The sequence below is a fragment of the Xyrauchen texanus genome, chromosome 23, assembly GCF_025860055.1.
Source record: "Xyrauchen texanus isolate HMW12.3.18 chromosome 23, RBS_HiC_50CHRs, whole genome shotgun sequence".
Lineage (NCBI taxonomy): Eukaryota > Metazoa > Chordata > Actinopteri > Cypriniformes > Catostomidae > Xyrauchen > Xyrauchen texanus.
Window position 1 is genome coordinate 36,201,095 of NC_068298.1, and position 20,469 is coordinate 36,221,563.

The 20,469-nt window shown below is 41.5% G+C and overlaps 2 protein-coding genes across 2 annotated transcripts in view; one reads left to right on the plus strand and one right to left on the minus strand.

Moving 5' to 3' along the window:
- The window catches only part of LOC127663353 (RUN and FYVE domain-containing protein 1-like), a 32,685-nt gene extending 19,766 nt beyond the window's left edge, over positions 1-12,919 (minus strand). Inside the window, exons 1-8 of the mRNA XM_052154902.1 lie at positions 12,639-12,919; positions 5,676-5,849; positions 5,120-5,237; positions 4,897-4,998; positions 2,406-2,529; positions 2,260-2,321; positions 1,864-1,999; positions 1,575-1,676 (exon numbers count right to left, since the gene is read on the minus strand). Coding sequence (XP_052010862.1) covers positions 1,575-1,676; positions 1,864-1,999; positions 2,260-2,321; positions 2,406-2,529; positions 4,897-4,998; positions 5,120-5,237; positions 5,676-5,849; positions 12,639-12,918 — 1,098 coding nt within the window. The 5' untranslated portion in view covers position 12,919. The remainder of the gene's footprint in view (positions 1-1,574; positions 1,677-1,863; positions 2,000-2,259; positions 2,322-2,405; positions 2,530-4,896; positions 4,999-5,119; positions 5,238-5,675; positions 5,850-12,638) is intronic.
- A 3,519-nt stretch (positions 12,920-16,438) lies between these two features.
- Positions 16,439-19,423, plus strand: LOC127663364 (proheparin-binding EGF-like growth factor). The gene is made up of 6 exons (XM_052154916.1): positions 16,439-16,616; positions 17,156-17,353; positions 17,476-17,674; positions 17,829-17,984; positions 18,091-18,179; positions 18,275-19,423. Exons 1-5 carry the CDS (start codon positions 16,574-16,576, stop codon positions 18,161-18,163), a joined length of 669 nt encoding a protein of 222 aa, XP_052010876.1. The 5' UTR covers positions 16,439-16,573; the 3' UTR covers positions 18,164-18,179; positions 18,275-19,423.
- Positions 19,424-20,469: the final 1,046 nt, after the last annotated feature.

A 20,469-nucleotide genomic window follows, 5' to 3' on the forward strand; every position in this document is an offset into this window, starting at 1 on the left:
CAACAGGAATCAAATCCACTCAAATACTCTTAAGTGCCCATTTTGGTATGCTGCTTCACTCATGTGCCGTATGCAGCGAAAGCCATTTACACATCTGCCCAAAGAAAGATCATCATTCTTGTGTCTGTATTCTACCCATTAACACTCTTTTATACACCAATCTTTGCAAGTAGTATCAGTGTCATCATAAATTAAAACAAACGGAATGTAATGGCGCATATTATGACAGCATATAGCATGTTAGCACATTAGCTCCAAAAATGCTAAAGGTAAACATGACAATCTCAGTAGGTCCTAAAAATGCAAGTGGATGATGATCTGATATTTGAAGCACAGTCAGCACAGACTTCATTCATACGACACCAGCTGTTAAATTCATGTCTTGTAAAGCGACACAAACACTTTTGGTGTAAAAAGGTAAATATGTAAGTACTTTATTTTTAACTGTAAATATCATGCTTCCGGTCAGCAGCGGTATGCGTGCATGAGGTAATCACATTTGCACTTGAGACACGTGAGAACTGAGGCACGTGCGACACAGCCAGAAGAGCAGCGCTGTTTACAAGTGAGTAGGAGGAACACTGTACAGTAGCTTGGTTGGTTTAGATCTGTATTTATCGGTTTCTTTACTCATAATTGTGCATTTGTGTGCTCATCCTGGATGTTTCAACTGAGTGGAGAACGTGAGATAACGTCTGTATCATGGCAAAGTGTATATGTCACACAAGAGACCGCTTGGACTCCACCTTCTTGGAAGTGTTGTTTATCATAAAAAAATGCTTAAATATTTATCTTTTTTCACACCAAAAGCAATCGTGTCCCTTTAGAAGACATTAATGTAACCGCTGGAGTTGTATGGATGATGTTTATGCTGACTTCCTGTGATTTTTATAGCTTCAAAAGAGAAATCTCCATTCACTTGCATTTTAAGGACCTACTGAGCCAAGATATTTTTCTAATTTTCTTTAAATGTGTTTTGGTGAAGAAAGTAAGTCAAACACACCTGGGATATCATGAGGGTGAGTAAATAATGAGAGAATTTTCATTTTTAATGAAAGATCACTTTAAGGTTTTATATGTAGTCTTGAGTGCCCTCATATTTAAATGCTCCTCTAAATGCCTCCAACAGCAGCGTATCTGGTGTCTGAATGTTCCCAAACTTATGTCGTTGCTCAGTTTTTTCGAACTTCATTTGGTTCTGAGCAAAGAATGTAGAAGAATGTTGCTGTGTGTGTGGCAGGAAATTTATTGTAACCGCAATTTTTGCATTTTAAATAAAGGAGTCTGAATTTTTTGGTAGTAATCAACAATGCTGCAAATTCTGTTAATTGAGCTTAACTTGTATTGAACCAGTAATATTGCTTTAATATATCACCAAATACAAACTAGGGATCTAGTTAATTTTACACAATATTTACTCGAAATTCACAAAAATACTACAGAACTAGCACTGGGGGGAATGATCACTATTGTTAATCAGCCAATCAGGCAACTAACAACTATTTAGCTCAAAAGAGCACAATGAAAGAATCAGCATGCACAAAAGCATTAGTGTGTGTTTTGCAAAGTCTCACCTCCTCTTTCCTCTGACTTGTTTGGAGAATATTAGCATTTTCCTGCTTAAGTTGTTCCTGCTCATCATCCAAAGCATTGATTCTGTCTGAAGCTGCAGTCAGCTGAAAAAAAGACATCAAATAAATCATGTTTTATATTTCCCCATCTTGATGTTGTATACATAGCATTTACGAATTACATCTAATAGATTACACAGTATTTGTTTTATAGAATGAAAGACACCAATATAGTCTAAAAAACTAAACTGATTCAAAAGGTATTCTTAGTCTAGATTTTGAAGATCTTGACCTCCTCAAGGAGTTTGCAGTTGGTCTTCTCCAGGGAGTCCATCTTGTTCCGAAGATCCGTCACCATGCAGCTTAGATGTCGGTTCAGTTCTTCTACATAGTGTTTCTGGTCAAGGATGGCTGTCATTTTTGAATCACTGAGAACACAAGAGAAGAGTAAAGGACATCTATTTGTCTAACCAATGCAAGACAGGTGAAATGTTAATGACACCATTTTGATGACAGATTAGTTTTGTAATTCCGTTTAGTTACACACCAGTTTGCATTGGGTTTGAATAGAATACCTCTCTTCTCATACCGGTTATTAGCAGTTTATTGACCAATTTTGCAAAATTATCGCACATGACACAAACAATCATTCTTCAGTGGTCAACAGGACTGATCATTGTTCACTCACTCTTGTGTGGTCCCAGTTGTCTGTGGATCCTTCAAGTATAATGAGAAGTCAATAACACACACCTGTTTAAACAAGAGGACAAGGGTTTTACAGGGCCTGTCAAAATGGATATCTGATCTAGCATGATTTTGATGACTACTTTTCACCTCAGAATCCAGATCCTCTCCTTTCACACACAGATTGGCATCGAGCACATTCAGGCCCACCAGCATGCCTACGATAACAACCCCCTCCTCCTCCAATATAAGAGATCCGGGCTCATAAAACTCCCTGAGACAGAAAAAGAGGAATTTTCTCTGGAAAATGTGGAATTTAACAGCACTTCAAAACTACAAATGCTCGGATCTGTGTCATATTGCATATATTCTGTTTTCGAACTCGTCCTAGGCTGTTTGTCGAATTTGCATGAATTTTGGCACATATCATCTAAAGACCCTCGTGGCAAAATAGTTGCTTTCTGATTTTTGATTTGTCAATTAGTTAAGCAGATCTTTTTTTTGCCCGTGGCCCATAATAACTGATTGCTTGTATCTTGTGAGTGCAATGTCCAAATTTCACATCGTCACCAGGACAGTCCAATGACGCATGCCAATACCATCTTTTTATGATAGTAAAGGGTGTTATAATTAAATCAAATCAAATTAGGGTTGGGTTTTGGTTTAGTGCTCTGACTAATTGACCCGTATCTTGACAGTGCAATGTCCAAACATCACATAACTGTGTACACACAGGCACTATGACAATCTAACAAAACACACCAAATGTGTGCATTTTAACATTTACAATGCTAGGGAACGCTATAACTTAAGAAAATCAAACAAACTGTTCCAACAAAACTATTCAAATGTATCCAAAGCATTCAAAGATCTGCTTTTTTGAACTGGGCCAAATTTAGCCAATTTTTCCATAAGCCAAGGAGGAGCTTTAAAAGGTATGAACAGCCAGCATCAGTACAACACTGACTCCACACATTCACAAGCACTCACAAATTACATGCAAACAATATATTTATCTCATTAAAACGCAGCTTTTGTGGTTAAATAATCTCACTAGGACATAACGTGAACGTGCGAGAAAGGGCACCCCGTGGACTTTCTGGTGCCCCCCTAGGGATTTGGTGCCCTACGCAGACTGCGTAGTATGCGTGTAGGGAGCGGCAGTACTGCTTTGAAGTATTTCCACACCGCTGTCATCTGCCTTTGCTTGATAGCGCCGTGATTATGGCTAGATCGATTGAGAGTGAAACCTGAGCACTGAGGGGTGGGGAGGCATATATTTTCGGCTCATATTTTCTCATTCGGCAAGAAATTTCGGTGCATCCCTAACTTTGCATATATCTAGATGTACGGTGTAGTCGAGTGCATTTTCGCCATTTGTTCCAGAGATGAATAATGTGTTAAAGGGGTCATGACATGTTTTTTTTTTATTGTATTATTATGTTCCCTTAGGTGCAATTATAGTATTAATATATTTTTTTTTAAGAAAAACTTTTAAAATCTAGTGATTTATGACCTTTTCCCACCCTGTTTCTCATCCTCTGATTCAAACAGTCTGTTTTGGGGCGTTTTCCATTTAAGACTTCAGTGTTAACGCTCACTGTTATGATTGGCTAACGTCAGTGCCTATGTATCAATTATTGACGCTCCCAGCCAGAACAATATGCAAGTAAACTAAGTAAAAACACTGTGATTATTCATAATGAATGAAATTGCGCTTTAAAAAGTAGTTTAAAGTTTAAAATAGATTAGGCCTACTTACAGTTTACGTCGTCGTTGTTCCCAGAATAGTCGGCACGGACTTATCTTTGAGCAACAGTTTTCTGGCAAAGCCAGCATCATATTGAGATTTGTTCTCAAAACAGTCATCCTTAAAATGTACAGAACAAACGCTTAAGTTAACACTGCCGTGACTGGGACGTCCTCAAAAAATAAACTGCATCCATTTTTCCCTGACGCCTGGATCTTTCGGCAGCTTATTCAGAGGTTTTGTTTGACCACAGCCAGGAACAGCACATCTGTGTGGCATTGTAATTTTCCTGTGCACAAGTAGTCTCTGTCAGAGCTCGCTGTCCATCGACTGAACACTTGTGAGGCGACGGCGATACTGAAATGAGCGTAGTTGTCTTGCGCTTAAAGCGTAGTTATCTTGTGCTGGAGGCGGTCATATGCAAACGCTGTTACGTCACTTCTAACCGACACGTCACTTCTAACCATGAATCCAGAACGAGCTGTATTTTGAGCTTGATTAAATAAATGATTCGTTTAGAATGGGGAGGACGTCTTAAAATATTAAACTTGCAGGACGTTTTAATGATACAAAGACCTCTTATATACCAAAAGATCAAGGCAAATTTGGTTTCTCATGTCATGACCCCTTTAAGACCACAGTGCCCTGTAAAGTATGCCAGAGAACGGTGGTTTAGCCCTCAAAACCAGTCGCAAGATCGGAATTGTGCCATGCAAATTGTGTTCAGCATAGATTTCTTGTGTACGTTTACACGTTACCTGTCATACTTTTGCATCACTTTAGTGAATCAGGTGCCAACAGCACATGCAAATAAACAATGCTCTTAGGCGGTGGACTTTATTGCAAGTAACGCCCCACAAAGAATGTTTTGTATAATAGGACCGCTCTTACCCAAGAAGGTCTTGCCTGCTTATGAGGACTTTCATGTAATCTGCCATTTTTTTCTGCATAAAAGCCAAATGCAGCCACGCTCTTGCTCGCCCGAGCCCTGTCCTGAAAATAAACATAAAACCTCATATAAAACCTCATGAATGTAAAGAACAAATGCATGTTCTCTCTAACCCTGTAGCGAGCATGATGCTATCCTAGAGACACTTCTGAAATGGGCACCTACTTGAGTCCTGGCATATCACGCACATTGGTGGCAATGTCAGCTGACTCAGGGCACAGCTTCTCTATCAACTCCAGGGGAGCCCAGATAGCTTTATTCTGACCAATGAAAGATTTCTTCACTGCCAAAAAGGAGAGCCAGAAACAAGAAGGATAAAGAACGATTAGGAATTTCAGGTGAACACATCCTATTTTACTTCAAAATTAAAAGAATAAGAAATTGTTATTCTTAAAGACAATGCGTACTATGTTTCTGACTTATGCTTATATGTCATTTACATGTTCAGCCAAATTCTCACAAGTCCCATTTGCTGCTACTAAGGCTGAAGTATGGGATGGGTAGGTTTAGGGTAAGGTTAAAAGTGTAACAACATATGTAATTAAATGCAGGTTCTATAAATGTCAGTACAATTTAAAAACACATACAGTAGGTACGCAATATGTACATTATATCAAATGCTTAAGTGCTTTGTAGTTAAAGACACCTAATATTAAATGGGTCTGAATCTAGTGCCATCTTCCAATTCTACATTCAGTTCTACATTAATGTTGCATCTCACCTTTTAGACCATGTTTAAGGCAGTGCTCCAGAACCACAAAAAACTGCTGCAGAGGAAGATACTCAGAGTCAAGCATCCGGCCGAGACTGAGAGACGACTGGATCAGAACGTTGATGCTGAGCCTCATCATGCTGAGGAGATTTGACCTCTCCACTGCTGCAGGATCCTTCATACCTGAATAGATCCAAGACGCCATCACAACACAACTACAATAACACTTGTGCAAACACTTCCTGCGGCATCAGAATCACTAATCAGGCCACTGTGGATTGAATCACACTCTGCTTAGTCAGTGTAAATGTGAGCATATATAAAAGAGTAACTGGACAATTAAAGTAACATTTACAGAACAACAAAATAACCATAAATGGAACTTGAGGAAGTGGAAGTTCCTGCAGGAGAAAATAGATTTATACAGGAAGCAGATGCACATTCTTCATATCCTTTTTACAGTAATGTCTAATTGTAATGTGAACTGACAAATTTCCCTCATTGAACACATTTAATAATAATTAAAAATAATTTACTTCCTTTATAAAAAATTAAGGTGTGGTATTTTCTGTTTCCCTTCTTCAGAAATGTAAGTTATTGAAAAAACGTTGGACATTCTTCACCTTATAACACTGGCAGACATTTTGTTCCAAATATTAGATAGGAGTGGTGGTGGCGTAGTGGGCTAAAGCGCATAACTCGTAATCAGAAGGTCACTGGTTCGATCCCCACAGCCACCACCATTGTGTCCTTGAGCAAGGCACTTAACTCCAAGTTGCTCTGGGGGGATTGTCCCTGTAATAAGAGCTATGTAAGTCGCTTTGGATAAAAGCGTCTGCCAAATACGTAAATGTAAATATCACAAAATGACCAATAAAAAGCTTGTAGCTTGACGTACATCAGCCACAGTAAATATTTGTGAATGCCTAATCAGACTGGATAATGGTCAGATAAAGGTTGTTAGGATGCAGCTCATGAATTAACTGGACTGATTGATGCAATCACTTCAATCTGTACTTCCTTTTCAGCCTGGCAATTTAAAGTTTGCATGCTTCTGGCGTCTGAAAGAGGCGGAGCGCGCAGTATACAATCTCAGTGCTCTGACTGGGCAAAGGAGATTGGCGTCGCGTTCGCTATCGGATGCTGGCAGCGCCGATAGGGAAATGACCTGTGCTCTGAAAGGAGTACCGATCACCTTGGGAACATAGCCGTGTCTAGGCTTTAAAATGACCTTGGAGTCACTTGGTCCAAACTCAAGACACGCAGCGCTGACAGACAGCGCGTGAAGGTCTCCCACACGCTTGACTGATGACAGGGCAGTCAGAAAAGCGGTTTTGAGTGAAAGGTATTTCAAATCCACGGATTGAAGCGGTTCGAAAGGGGGCTTTCATAGTTTCGAGAACTATAGAAAGATCCCAGATAGGAACCGATGGGAGCGCTGGGGTTCATCCTTCTAGCTCCCCTGAGGAAGCCGGATGACCAGCTCGTTTTTCCCAGTGACTGGCCGTGCAGGGGTTCAGCGAGCGCCGCGACGGCCACCACATACACTTTGGCGTGGATGGGGATCTGCCCTTATCCAGCAGCTCTTTGTAAAAACACGAGCAGCGACGACACCCCACATGTCCGTGGGTCCAGGTCTCTGTCGGTGCACCATTTTGAAAACACAGACCATTTTGACGCATAGAGTCTTCTCGTGGAAGGGGCTCTAGCGTGTATGATGGTGTTTATTACCCCTTCTGGCAGAGCGACGGGTAGTCGTTGATCACCCGCGTGCAGCGCCAGCTCTGGGTGGGGATGCCAGATCGTGCCGCGAGCTTGAGGAGATCTGCTCTCACTGGGATGGGCCCGCGGCTGTCAGTGACAGCTGCGTAAGCTCCGGGAACCATGTCTGATTCTCCCAACGCGGGGCTATGAGGAGCACCGAGTGACGCGTTTCCCTGATCCTCTGCATTACCTGTGGCAATAGCGAGGCGGGAGGGAAGGCGTAAAGCGGCGGTTGGGCCAGTCCTGGGCCAGCGCGTCCTCGCTTCGAGAAAAATATTGGGCAGTGAGAGTTCTCTTCTGGCGCTAAAGAGGTCTATCTCTGCTCTGCCGAATATGCGCCATAACTTCTGGACTGTTTGAGCGTGCAAGGACCATTCCCCTGGGGAATATTGTCTCTGGACAGTGTGTCTGGGCCGTCGTTCAGGTGGCCTGGCACGTCGCGTCGCCCTCAGCGGCGCAGGTGGCACTGGGACCAACTCAGTATGCGTTTGGTCAGATGGAAGAGGTTCCTGGATCTGACACCGCCCTGACGGTTTAGGTAGGATACCACAGATCTGTTGTCCGAACGGACCAGGGCGTGGTGACCCTGAATGACCGGAGAAAGCGCTGGCGCTGCATCGACCGCTATCATTTCCAGACAATTTATGTGAAGGAGCTTTTCCTGAACTGACCATAGGCCAAAAAAACCGGAGAGCCCTCGCGAGACCGCGCCCCAACCCGTGTTGGGCGCGTCTGTCGAGATGACTTTTCGGCGAGATACAGCTCCCATCATCACTCCCGCTGATACCATTCGGCCACTGTCCAGGGCTGCAGAGCTGAAATACAGGTCTGAGTCACCTTGATCGGCTGGCGGCCTGTGGCCCAAGCCCGGCGAGATACTGCTGGTGTTTAGCCAATGCTGAAGCGAGCATGCGCAGTAAACCCAGCTGAAGTACTGCTGCGGCTGAGGCCATGTAACCTAGCACTCTCTGAAATTTTTTCAGAGGCGTGAGGCTGTTCATCTGAAAGGACGCGGCTAGTCGCTGAACACGGCGCTGTGTAGATAAGCAAGCCGTCATTACCACGGAGTCTAGTTCTATTCCAAGGAAGGAAATTGCCTGACTGGGCTGTAGTGAGCTCTTGGTCCAATTGACTGCAAGACCCAAACTGTTCAGATGGCTGAGGAGAACTGTTATGTGAGACAGAAGCTCCGTATGTGACTGTGCCATAATCAGCCAGTCGTCCAAATAGTTCAGAATTCGCAAGCCCTGACTCCGCGAGGGGTGCGGCGCCGCATCCATGCACTTCGTGAAAGTACGAGGTGCTAAAGACAGGCCGAACGGAAGGACGGTGTATTGATAAACCTGGCCGTCGAGGCTAATCTCAAGAATGGCCTGTGACGGGATTTATCTAAATCTGAAAATAGGCATCTTTCAGATCGAGAGAGATAAACCAGTCCCCTGGCGCGTAAGCGAGGAGTTTCCTGATTGTAAGCATTTTGAGCGGTCTTTTGCAAGCACCTTGTTCAAAACCCTGAGATCTAATATTGGTCTGAGGCCGCCGTCTTTCTTGGGAACAAGAAAATAACGGCTGTAAAACCCGACTTCAGCTCAGCGGCGGCACTTTCTCTATGGCCCTTTTGCATAGAAGGTTTGCTATTTCTGAACGAAGCATGCAGGCTGCTTCCGTGTTCACAATGGTTTCGAGCCGCGCTCTGAAGCGGGGAGGGCAGCGATCGAACTGTAGCAAATAGCCCTGATGCACGAGCACAGTCACGGGCACGGGACTTACATACAGAGAAGTGTTTGCTGGCCGTGTGACAGAGCGGGCAGAGAATGGGCGCGCGCACGTATTCGTGAGTGCGTTTATTGACTCTAACACTCGAGCGGGCTGTGTCCGCTTTATGTGAGTGGGCTCTGATCGGGACACGGGAAGTGTAATGCTTGTGAGTAGAGGTGAACACTGGATTGTGGGCACATTTTCTACACAAGGCTGGTCGTGTGAAAGAGCGGGCAGAGAATGGGCGCCGCGACGTATTCGTGAGCCGCTTATTGACTCTAACACTCCAGCGGGCTGTGTCCGCTTTATGTGAGTGGGCTCTGATAGGAACACGGAAGTGTAATGCTTGTGTGTAGGGGTGAACACTGGATTGTGGTCACATTTTCTACACATAAGGCATGTTTGCTCTTTACAAGATTTCTTTGGGTCGCCGTGAAAACGGCGTTTGAGTGCAGGCAAGCGGGCAGTATCACCGGCTTGTTGGCTGCTGAATCCACCACTGCAGTAGCCTGAGAGAAGGGGACTGACAGAGGGCGAAGCTTTGACGGCTGTCCGGCTGCGGCGGGACTGAGCTGTCGTTTTCTCAACAAAGCTAGGAGGACTTCGGTTGCTCAGGTTTCAAGCGCAATCTTAGGCCGAGGCCCGCGGGGCGGCGGTCTGCGGCGGCTGTCTGAGCGCGACCTAGGGCGGCCGCCCTGTCGACGCTGAAAAGTCTGGCTTTGCTGAGCTGGGCGCTGTGAAGAGGCTCGTGCAGGAGGCTGGTCACGTGGGCGGCCTGCAGAGGAGCTAGCGCGACGAGGCAGGAAGAGATTCATGGCTTGGGTGGCTTTCTGGACTTCGGTGAAACGGTCAACAATGCCACTCACCGCGGAACTGAAGAGACCGGACGGAGAGAGTGGCGCGTTGTCCGTCGCGCTCCTTAGATCTGAAACAGCCTCTGTCTGTAAGACAGCCATGGAATGCAGAGCAGATGCGGCTTGGCCGGTGGCGGCATAGGCGCGGCCAACACAGGCGGAAGTAGTTCTGCAGGCCTAGACGGGAGCACCGGTTTAGACCGCCATCTCGCGGAGGGCGGGCAAAGGTGTGATGCTACCGAATCCTCTGGATTCCTGGGCCGAGGAGGAGGCTTGGGAGCCTGACCACTCCTCGCTGTCCGAAGCCATGATGGAACAGCAACCCTTATCCTCCGCCTCGTCATCCCAGATGGCAGCAGTGCGGCTGCTCGGTGGCAACTGCGCGTCCCGGGGCGGGGAGGGTGAGCGAGACTCGAGGGAGAGGCTCGGCGAGGCAGTCGCTTCTAACACCGGTTCCGGCAGCCTTTGGGAGCGGCGCTTCTTATTGCGTGGCGAAGCGAAAGGCAGCGGCGGCTTCGGTTTTGCATGCTTCGAGATGAGCCCGCAGGGTCGACATCGGAAGCTCCTCGCAGAGGTCGCATCCGCCCGTCAGCAGGGCGAGCTCTGCATGTTCCCGTCCCAGGCAGAGAGCGCAGATGAGGTGGCGGTCTCCGGTGCTGAGAGGAGCGCGGCATGAGCCGCAGGAAGTGCGAGGCATCTTTAAAAAGACGCTCGATACTCTTTTTGTGAAGTTTGCTGAGGAACTTAGCTTGCTCTAAAAAAGGATACGTCGCCGGATGGCGTAGCTCGCAGGATGGCTAAAGGTGGCGAAGACGGCCGGCTTCTTCGAGCGCTGTCCAAGCTTGCTAGATGCCCCTCGAAAGGCGACGCGGCTTCCAGTTCAGAGATGTGAAGAGCTTCGCTGAAGAGATGAAAATCAGGGCTCCAGCCTACGAACTACGCTTATATGCACTCTAGCCACGGCCATTTTGGCCTGCAGTTGCTGCACTGCGTTGACAAATGATACAAAATTAAGGATAATTTTTTGGCTTCAATATCTCAGAAAAGATGAATCTTTCCCATAGCGTAAGCTAGCTTACGCAATACGAGAGAACCTCTCGTAAGAGAACATAAACTATGCCCTCGTAAAGGTAAAGTGCCACTGAAAATCAAATCCAGGGGAGGAATATTGCCCCATAATGTTAAAGTTAATTTCTAACACTGGACCCCATATTAACTGACTTCAAGTCAAGTCATGTGTCAAGTCAAGTGGTTTTTATTGTCGTTTCAACCATATACAGTTAGTACAGTACACAGCGAAATGAGACAACCTTCCTCCAGGACCATGGTGCTACATAAAAACAACATAGGACAAACACAGAAACACATGAGACTACACAACTAAATAAAATGCCTATATAAAATACCTATATATACCTATATAAAGTGCACGTGCAAACATGTGCAAAAAGTACGGGACAGTACAAGACATTTCTGACAATGAACAGGACAATAGGCACAGTGAGAGACAGTGCAGCGCCGACCAGTACACAGTAGTGCTTCGTGGGATACTTGTAACTTCAAAAAGTAATGCATCAGATTAATAGTAGTGAAAAACTGAGAAATGGTCACTAGTTACAGCTAGCAAACTATAGATTTGTCCTTTGACATTCATATTAAATTTTTCAAATGTTTAAATGTTATCTTGATATTGAATAAAAACAAGTTCATGTCCATGTTATCAACTAGCCATTTACATGGCTCTCCAAGGTACTTCAGAAATGGCATAGAATTACTATAGTATGTGACATTGTTCTGGGCAGCAGTCTAGTTTGTTATCAACATCAACATCATTCCAGTTGTCTGACAGAAGTACTGTCAAAAACGTACATCAAATGGTAACGGTACTTTGATACTATTGTACTGGATGACTACCATTTGAATACTCTGCCGCAGCTGAACACCGCCATGCACTCGCGTTTGATGTCGCGCCGGTTACCTGTGAAGGCAGTAGCCACTATTAGTGGTAGTAACTCGGTCAACTGCATGACACAGGTTGTCATGTGCGGTCAACATAGCGGCGCCCATGAGGAGGGTTTAAAGGCAGAAATATAAAACTTATAATTTTATAAAATCACTTTCATTATTTTTCTGTTAAAACTGGTAGGCCTATATATTTTTTTTAAATATTATTTTAACAGTCCTTTTAATGTTTACGTTGTAATGTCGTCAACGAAGTTGTAAAATTGGCTATAACTTTACACAGAAAAGCTTAGTACGTGATTGTATCACACTAAAATCATGTTATCGCGCATATAGTTGACCTTTTGTGCCTATACTTTTGAAACGGAGTATTTTCACGTTTAAGGATTGACCCCATTGACATCCATTAAAGTGCCTAATTGTAACCCAGATGTGTTTTTTTTTTTTAAGGAGCGATGAATTGAAATTAATTTTGTGGTAATCAACATTTGCCACAAATGCTGTCGATTGAGTTTACCTTAAGTTGAACCCGGAATATTCCTTTAACTGTATATGACCACTGACGTTTTCAAAAATGTAGCTAGTGAAACTGCTTTCATTTTCCTTATGTCAGACTGTTGACCAGGTGTCATACCTGCAGGTTTAATGGTGTCAGAGATTTCACAGCTGTGTTGTTTTGCGTCAGACTCCTTTAATCCAGCGCTGTAGTTATTCACACTGCTCAGAGTTTCCGTCGCTTTACGAGCAAAGGACAGAATCGACGCCGACCAAGAGCTGTCTGTCGGCTTGACATTCCGGACCTCGTCGCTATCGTTCGCCACAACAATTCGCACAGATTCCGCTTCCTCCGGTTCTTCTGCTTTGTCAGGAGCGTCTTCACATCCAACTTTCGTCTTTGGGTTCTCGTCTGCCATGTTTACTTCAAACCACGTGACTTTAGACCAGAGCAATCGTTTCGCTTATGATCCATAAGAGACAAATCGAAGGACAGAAACACTTGTAGTGAGATTTTGTGAGATTTTTATTTTCAGCTACAACAATGTTTCTGTTTACAATAAGCAACACAAATCATTCACAAGCGACTTCTTTAATTCCTCTAAACTTGAGAACAATAGCGACGGCAGAAACTTTTGGGTAGATGGACTGAGAGAAAATATCCATTGCAAACTTTTTATTTATTTACTTTAACAAAGTTACACCCAGGCCACTAAGTGTCAGTGTAAGCAACCTAGTCTAACTACCGTTACTTTTGGTTTATTTTAAAGACCAGACAATTAGTACACACTAAGGCGAATTCCAATCGAGAGTGAACATCCCTGTGCCCTACTCACTACAAACAAGTTCTCAATGTGGGCTCTCTAAAGAGATCATGGCATTACAGTTTAAATGCACCCTTCACTAAAAGTGTTGTGAAAAAATAAGCTTTCTTACTTTCGTTTGGATAGGCTCTTTGAGTGGCGTCCCCTTCCCAAAGTGCCCTTCAAGTGCGCAAAAATGCTGTTTGGAAAACACTCCAAAATAATTTTTCTTCCTGGAGCACCAGACAAAGGAGAAAATGTAGAACTGCATCTTAATCAACATTTATTTTAATGTTTGAGAAATGTTTGTTAAAAAAAAAAGTTTCCTTTAAAAGCTTGATTTTTAGTAACCGTCTGTATCTAATCTCACCCAGAAATACATATGTTTAGATATGCGCAGAGTTGCCTACATGAAAACGAAAATTCTGATTAACATAGGCATATGCCAGCTAGGGGTGGGAATTAGAATTTGTGAACCAGATAATAGACCTTTTTCACACTCCAGGTTTTGGAACACAGAAGTAAACGTTTGCCAGGTAAACTTTGACAGCCATGAATGGGAGACCACAGCAAATATTATTTGTACTTACCCATTTGCTCCAAGACATTGGTCAAAAACTCAAATCGTGCTAATTTGTCATAATAAACTGAAAATATGTGTCAAGCCTTCACAATTTTTTGACAGTAAATACAATATAAAATACACAATTTGCACATAAATATCAAGGTAACCAATAAAACTGGGTTTGATAGCAAGCCACTATTTATGTGTGTACCTAAATGGTTTTGATTAGTTAATGGTTCAATATTATGATCCATAAGGTTCCTGCACATCTAATCAGCACACTGGGTTTAACTCTCTTAACAGGGGTTTAAAGTATCCACTAGATGTCAGTATCCAATGTGTTTACCTTATTTGAACAGTTAAACACTGCTTATATTTTAGGGCCCAAGCATTTTGATACTATGTTCAATGTGTTGTATATATAAACCAGAAAAAGATATCTCTGTGTGTGTGTCGCAATGTAGTTTTAGATATTCAGACAACCATTCTTTGAGGATTTCAAGGAAATTGGTTTGTACTAAAAAATCTCCTGATGTCCTGATGATTAATAACTATTGTGCTGGATTACTGTAGTCCACTAGGTGTGATACTGAATTTGTGCAGTCTGTTTTAAGGATTATTAAGATTTATTAATCAGATTTTAACTTGTAAAACATAATTTAATATCTCTTTGTGAAGCTTTTCATTGACTCAATCATTCAAGAGCCATAGAGGAAATTTTGTTTAGTCGATGTTGCTGTATTTGGCTAATCAGCTTCATAGTGGAAACAACTAGATAAACCAAGCACAGCTGCTTTGGACTGAAACTATACCAAATAGAATTTGCTCTGGCATCCATCTGTGATATCTTGAAAGTTAATTAGAATTAAAAAAAAAATGTTTTTTCAAATTATTCAAATTGTATGATTTTTGTTTTAATCTTTAACAAAATGTAGGCCTACATATTATGAATAAAGCATAATTTGAAGTATATAATTAAATTAAATACTTCACATTTATGCTTAGTTTACAATAATGTAGATTAATTCAAGATTATTCAATTCAGTTTGATGTAAATTTGTTATACAACTGAAACTAACTGAAATATTTTGTATAGTGTATGTTTAAACCAGTGAATTAAATGTATAATTTGAGTGATTGTGTTTTTGGAATCTGCATTTCCAGACCCCACAAACTGTAAGACTACTGAACCAGTTGCACATCTCAAAAGAAAATATAATTACTAAATGTCACCCACGTTATGTTCTATCTTCTTTTCTAGGATTATCATCTCAAACCAGTGAAAGCAAAAAGAAACACCATACAGATATCTGATAACCATTTCAAGGACTATCAATCGGTTTAAGGAAGTGACATCTTTGTTCCTTGAACATATCCTGCTAGTTGTCAAACTCTTTCAAAACAACAATGGAAGTCGCTTCAATCATAGTGACTTTAACAAGTTTCACAACACTAATGTTAAAAAGATTGTAATAGTTATTATTAAAATGTGGGCCATATTGTTCGGTGGCTGGATGCTCTCTAGATGCCTGGAACTAACGGAAATGTAATTCTTTGAAAAAAGCATCGACAAATGCACGCATGAACCACTTCACTGAAGCGAGACGGCTGGAAATGTGCAGTACCAACAACTGTAGCACCCATCATATCTCTGGTAGGTGAACAAAATTTATGACAACTAATTGTATGTTTGAGAGGTAGAGCTCTAAACGTGACTACAGACCGCTCCCATTATAATGAATGAAGCTGCACAGGTCATATACTGTTACATTTAGTCATTCAGCACGACATACAAATTAGGAATACAAACGCATAAAAAAAACCCTGTCCGCAGGTCACGCAGACAGCTTCATTGAAAGGCTTCATTGATTATCATAGAAGTGATCCAATATTCCTTTCTGCTGTGGAAATAATTGTGAGCATCTAAACTACGATACAATTTGATCTCCTCTCTCGCGTAGTTGCTCAGTATCAACACCATGTCTGGATATGTCACTTCAGGAAATGTTTGATGTTCTTAGAGAAAATATGTTAACCAAGGGCCTTATTAAAGGATCCAATAATGATACCAGGAATTCACCCGGGCCAGTAGTGTTCCTTTGTGATTGTTTGCATCCTTGAAATGGTCTATATGGCACTATATGCAAATCACACTAATAAAATAGGGACTATGTGTTTTCACTGACATAAAAAAAACATCATACTTGTATTTAAAGTATATGCAACATAGGCCTATCAAAACCGTAGGCTTTTCAAAAGTAAAACGAGAAAGAAACGCTTCAATAGTAAGTTCAAGGAGTGTTTCACGGTTTTGTTTTTACTAAACACTAAGGGATTTAAACAGGTACAGATATCAACCTATGCTCAAATATATGAACTATAATTTTAACGGCATACATTTCTTCATATATGGCCATTTATAAAGAACAAAGAATAAAAAATGGGTTAATGTATGAAAAATCTCTAGTAGGCTAGGCTATGAAAATCTCTAGTAACACGCAATCTGTGGGCGTCGCCTCAGGACTATTTAAAGCACTGTCACTTGAAGGAAGCTCAGTTCTCAACCTTCACTCTACAGAGACTTACGTTCAGAGACTTGAAGACACTTAGTAACAAATCTATGGTGGATTTAAAAGGAATTTTAAGAGCGAGAAGGATTTTATATTAACAGCTGAATCCATTGACGTTATCACCAGACGGGAAAATATGAATTTGTCAAATGTTTTGCGACTTTTCGTGTATGCCCTCGGTGAGTATAATTGAGGACACGGTGCTAGAATGTCACAACCATGTGGACTTTATATAAGTGCTAAATGTATAGTTTTTGTATGTGCTTATATATATTCCTTATGGAAATTCATGAATTAGCTTTATAGTTTCAAATAGTTCTATTCAATGTCATTGAGCCGCAGTTTTAAGAATATTCTGGGATATATTTATTTTTGACCCATGTGTTCACTCGTTAGCTCAGTGTCTGTGCATGTTTGTAAATGAAGCCTCTCAGTACCCTCTACGGGTAGTAGGTAATGCTCACAACCTATTCTTCATTTTAAAACATCCTTATTTGTATGCTAGCAAAAACTGCTTGCACACTACACCTTTCAGGATATCAGGACTCCAAAATGCATGCCAGAAAAATACCAAAAAAATGTTAGTTTTACTAGCAGCCCTATAGTGCTGAGACAACCAGTGCACATAGCAGTTACATTGTTGTAACAAATCCAATGCATGACCATAATCTAAACTATATTTATTATATCTTAGTTATTTATGCTTTGACCTTTTCAGTGGCTGTGTCATCGGTGAGTTGTGCATCTGTAACGAGGTTTGAGAGCCAGAGCCCTGTACAAACAACTGAGATAGATGTACTGAATGAACGGAGGTCTTCTGTGGACAACAAGGAGGTGGAATATCACGATGAAGAGGAATATTACTATGATGATGAAGAGGACAATGAGTTTTCTGGGGAATATGGTTTGCCTCTAGGTAATGAAGGACTTCTTTTCAAAACTCAGAATCAGAATGATTGCGGTTCGCGTTAGTGGTCTACTTACTATGCTGTTGTGTCCGTATCAGTATGAATAAATGGCAATTTTCTCTCTCGACAGTTGCGTTTTCAAGCAAACCCAAGGATCCAAGTGCCGTTTTGAATGCAGAACCACTTGAAGGCTCAAAGAGCAAGGGCCAAGGAAGGAAGAGAGGAAAAGGAAAAGGCAAGAAGAGGAATCCTTGTCTGAAAAAATACAAGGACTTTTGTATCCACGGGACCTGCCAGTATCTGCAGGGCTTAAAGGGGCCTTCATGCATGTAAGCACTTGACTTAGTCATCTTTCCTGCTGTGTATGTTTATGTCTAGTTCCATTTTATTTCAATAGTTCAGTTTTCAAATTCTCCAAGAGAATCAAAGGTGTGAATCAAGTGTTCACATTATTCATTCTGACCGTATTACCTTTTTCACCAGATGTGATCAGGGCTACTCGGGAGAGCGATGTCACTTCTTCTCGTTGGAATTAAAGACGAATGAGGGAGCGTACAACCGAACAACGGCGCTGGCTGTGGTGGCTGTGGTTCTCTCTACACTATGTCTCACTATCATTGGACTTCTACTGGCTCTCAGGTTTGATTTCCATCACCTTCTTCAGTTTTTAAAAGCTGCTAAATGTCATAACGCTTATCAAACTGTCAAAGGAGTGCTCATTTTCGATAACTTTTCTGTCACCCAGGTTTCACAAGCGAGGTGCATATAATGTGGAAAGTGAGGAGAAGATTAAACTAGGAGCTGCGCCACACCACTAAGAGACTGGAGAGAATGGTAAGTGGATAACGTCACATTCTACATTAATGGTATCCAGTCCGATTTGACTCAGTCGCTTGATATTTGGATTCCTGTTTTTTATTATATTTCAGGCAACTGTGTGGAAATTCTACCTCAAAATAAAGCACCGAAGTTGAATGTTTATGTGGAACAGCGAGCGCAGCGTGCTGGACAAGAGGATAGAGTGACAGTGTTTGTTGTTTGAAGGAATCACAGCACATCTGTGAAAGGTCTGACTCGCGAATGACTCGCTAAAATGTTCACAAGAGTGTCCAGTCAGCTGAAAACTTGTTTCGAACTGGAACTCTGACAGATGGGCTTGGTCTGGAACAAACACTAAGCTGTTTGGACATTTTAGTTGTATACAGAATGAGAAGGAATGCACGCCTCTGGTTTGGGAATGTAGTTTGGGTATTGGGGGCGAGGCATTGTCTGGTATAGAAGAAATCTCAACCGAAATAAGTATTCTTATAAGCATTTTTGTTCAAGGAATGTTCCAGTTAATACGAGTTTAGCTCATTCGACAGCAAAATATTGATTACTTGTTATATTGTGCCACAAATGCTGTTGATTTAAGCTTAACTCGTATTGAACCTGGAATATTCCTTCATTGTCTGTGTATTTAATCTTTTTAGCTATGCTTTAATTTATTTATTTATGTAAATATTGATATTTATTTGGATTTAGACCAACCTTGTCCAGCCCTATGCACTGGCAATGTATTTGACAGTCTCTGTTGTATGTCAATGTAATATTTTATTTATTAAAAAGCAATTGTAATAGGCTCATGTGAGTACTGAAAATGGTAGACTGAAAATTGAAATAATATTTAAATCGTTTGCAATTTTGATATTTTTGGAGCATTTAATGAAGAGAACATTTTATTATCATTTTAATCTCCAGGACAGTGTTAGAATGTATTTCAGCAAACTTTTAAAAGAAGTCATATTTCAATTTTTATTTAATTTTTTTAAGAGAAAGAAAATAAATTAATTGTTTGGCCAGTATAATGCTAACACCGTTAAACAACAGTGTGCAAAATATGAAATGTGAATTACATGTCCTAATCACAAAGCTGTCTTTGAGTAGTTCATCATTTCTGTTTGTTTGTTTTGTAAATCCAACACTAGAAGAGATAAAGACATTATTTCTTTCTCACTGTCTCATTATATGTGTGCCGTATTTTGAAATGCTCAAACAGGAAAATTAAGGCAAATAAATAAAACTTTATAATTTAAAACTAATTTTTTTGTACTGTATTTTCAATGCAGACGCTCAGTATATTCCCAAGGAGGAAGATACAACGAGTCATTTACTCATGAAAGCAGTTAAGACCGGTTTCCCATTTTGAGGATATTTTTGAAAACTGGAATAACAACATGTATACTGTATTGTCCTAGTTTGACACAAGAAGAAAAAAATGTGTCTGGTCTGCCTCCTATTAAGTTCCAAAGATTTTTCTTTCATGTGAAGTGCACCTGTATCCTGAACATGTGGTCAATGGTCATTTACATGTACAATACATTCACAATAAACACTCTTTCACTACTAGACGACATGTGACTCCTCACCTTGCATCACTAGCATTACTCGCTTACAACATCATTGAAATTGGGCTTCCTTGAATTAAAGTTACAATACTTCTGTGCTGGCCACACCTAAACAATCTAAACTTCCATTTTATGTACCAACAACAACAGCACCCCACTTCCCTTCTATAAAAAAGAGATTTGTGACAGACTTAAAAAGATTTCAAAAGGAAGCCACACCACAGAGCTTATTTCCTTTTAAATGTTTGAAGTGGTCTGGGATCTTTTGTTGACTGTATAACCTTTGACCCTAACTGTTAAAAACTAATGTCAAAACTTCTGTCGCAAACCACCTTTGGAAAATTCAGAAATGAGTCTGTGGGGCTGCATACAAACATAATGTAGGCCGGGCTTAAGGAAACTAAACACGACCTGTGTCTAATTTAATGAATGACTCAGGCTATTTGTTTGTAAAGCTACTTGGGGGTGACATCATGCATACAGGGGCATCAAATGATCAGGTCTTAGGGTAATCGGTTGTATGGCAAGACATTCAATCTTTATCACAGAACTGTACTAGCCACGATACTAACTGATATCATGAAGGCGAGCACATTTATTGTTTTATACTTGTGTAAGCTGATCGCCCAGCTTTCTGTCATTGGATATCGTATGGTCAGCTGACCGAACTAGCAGGGGATTCGAGTAGCTCATCACACCTTCGGTTGCCAATAGCCCGCTTTTAGCGATGACATCAT

Coding starts and splice junctions, on each gene's coding strand:
- LOC127663364 (XM_052154916.1), top strand. CDS start 16,574: ATGAATTTGTCAAATGTTTTGCGACTTTTCGTGTATGCCCTCG. Junction 17,354..17,475: donor GGAATATGGTTTGCCTCTAG/GTAATGAAGGAC, acceptor CTCTCTCGACAG/TTGCGTTTTCAAGCAAACCC. Junction 17,985..18,090: donor GGACTTCTACTGGCTCTCAG/GTTTGATTTCCA, acceptor TCTGTCACCCAG/GTTTCACAAGCGAGGTGCAT.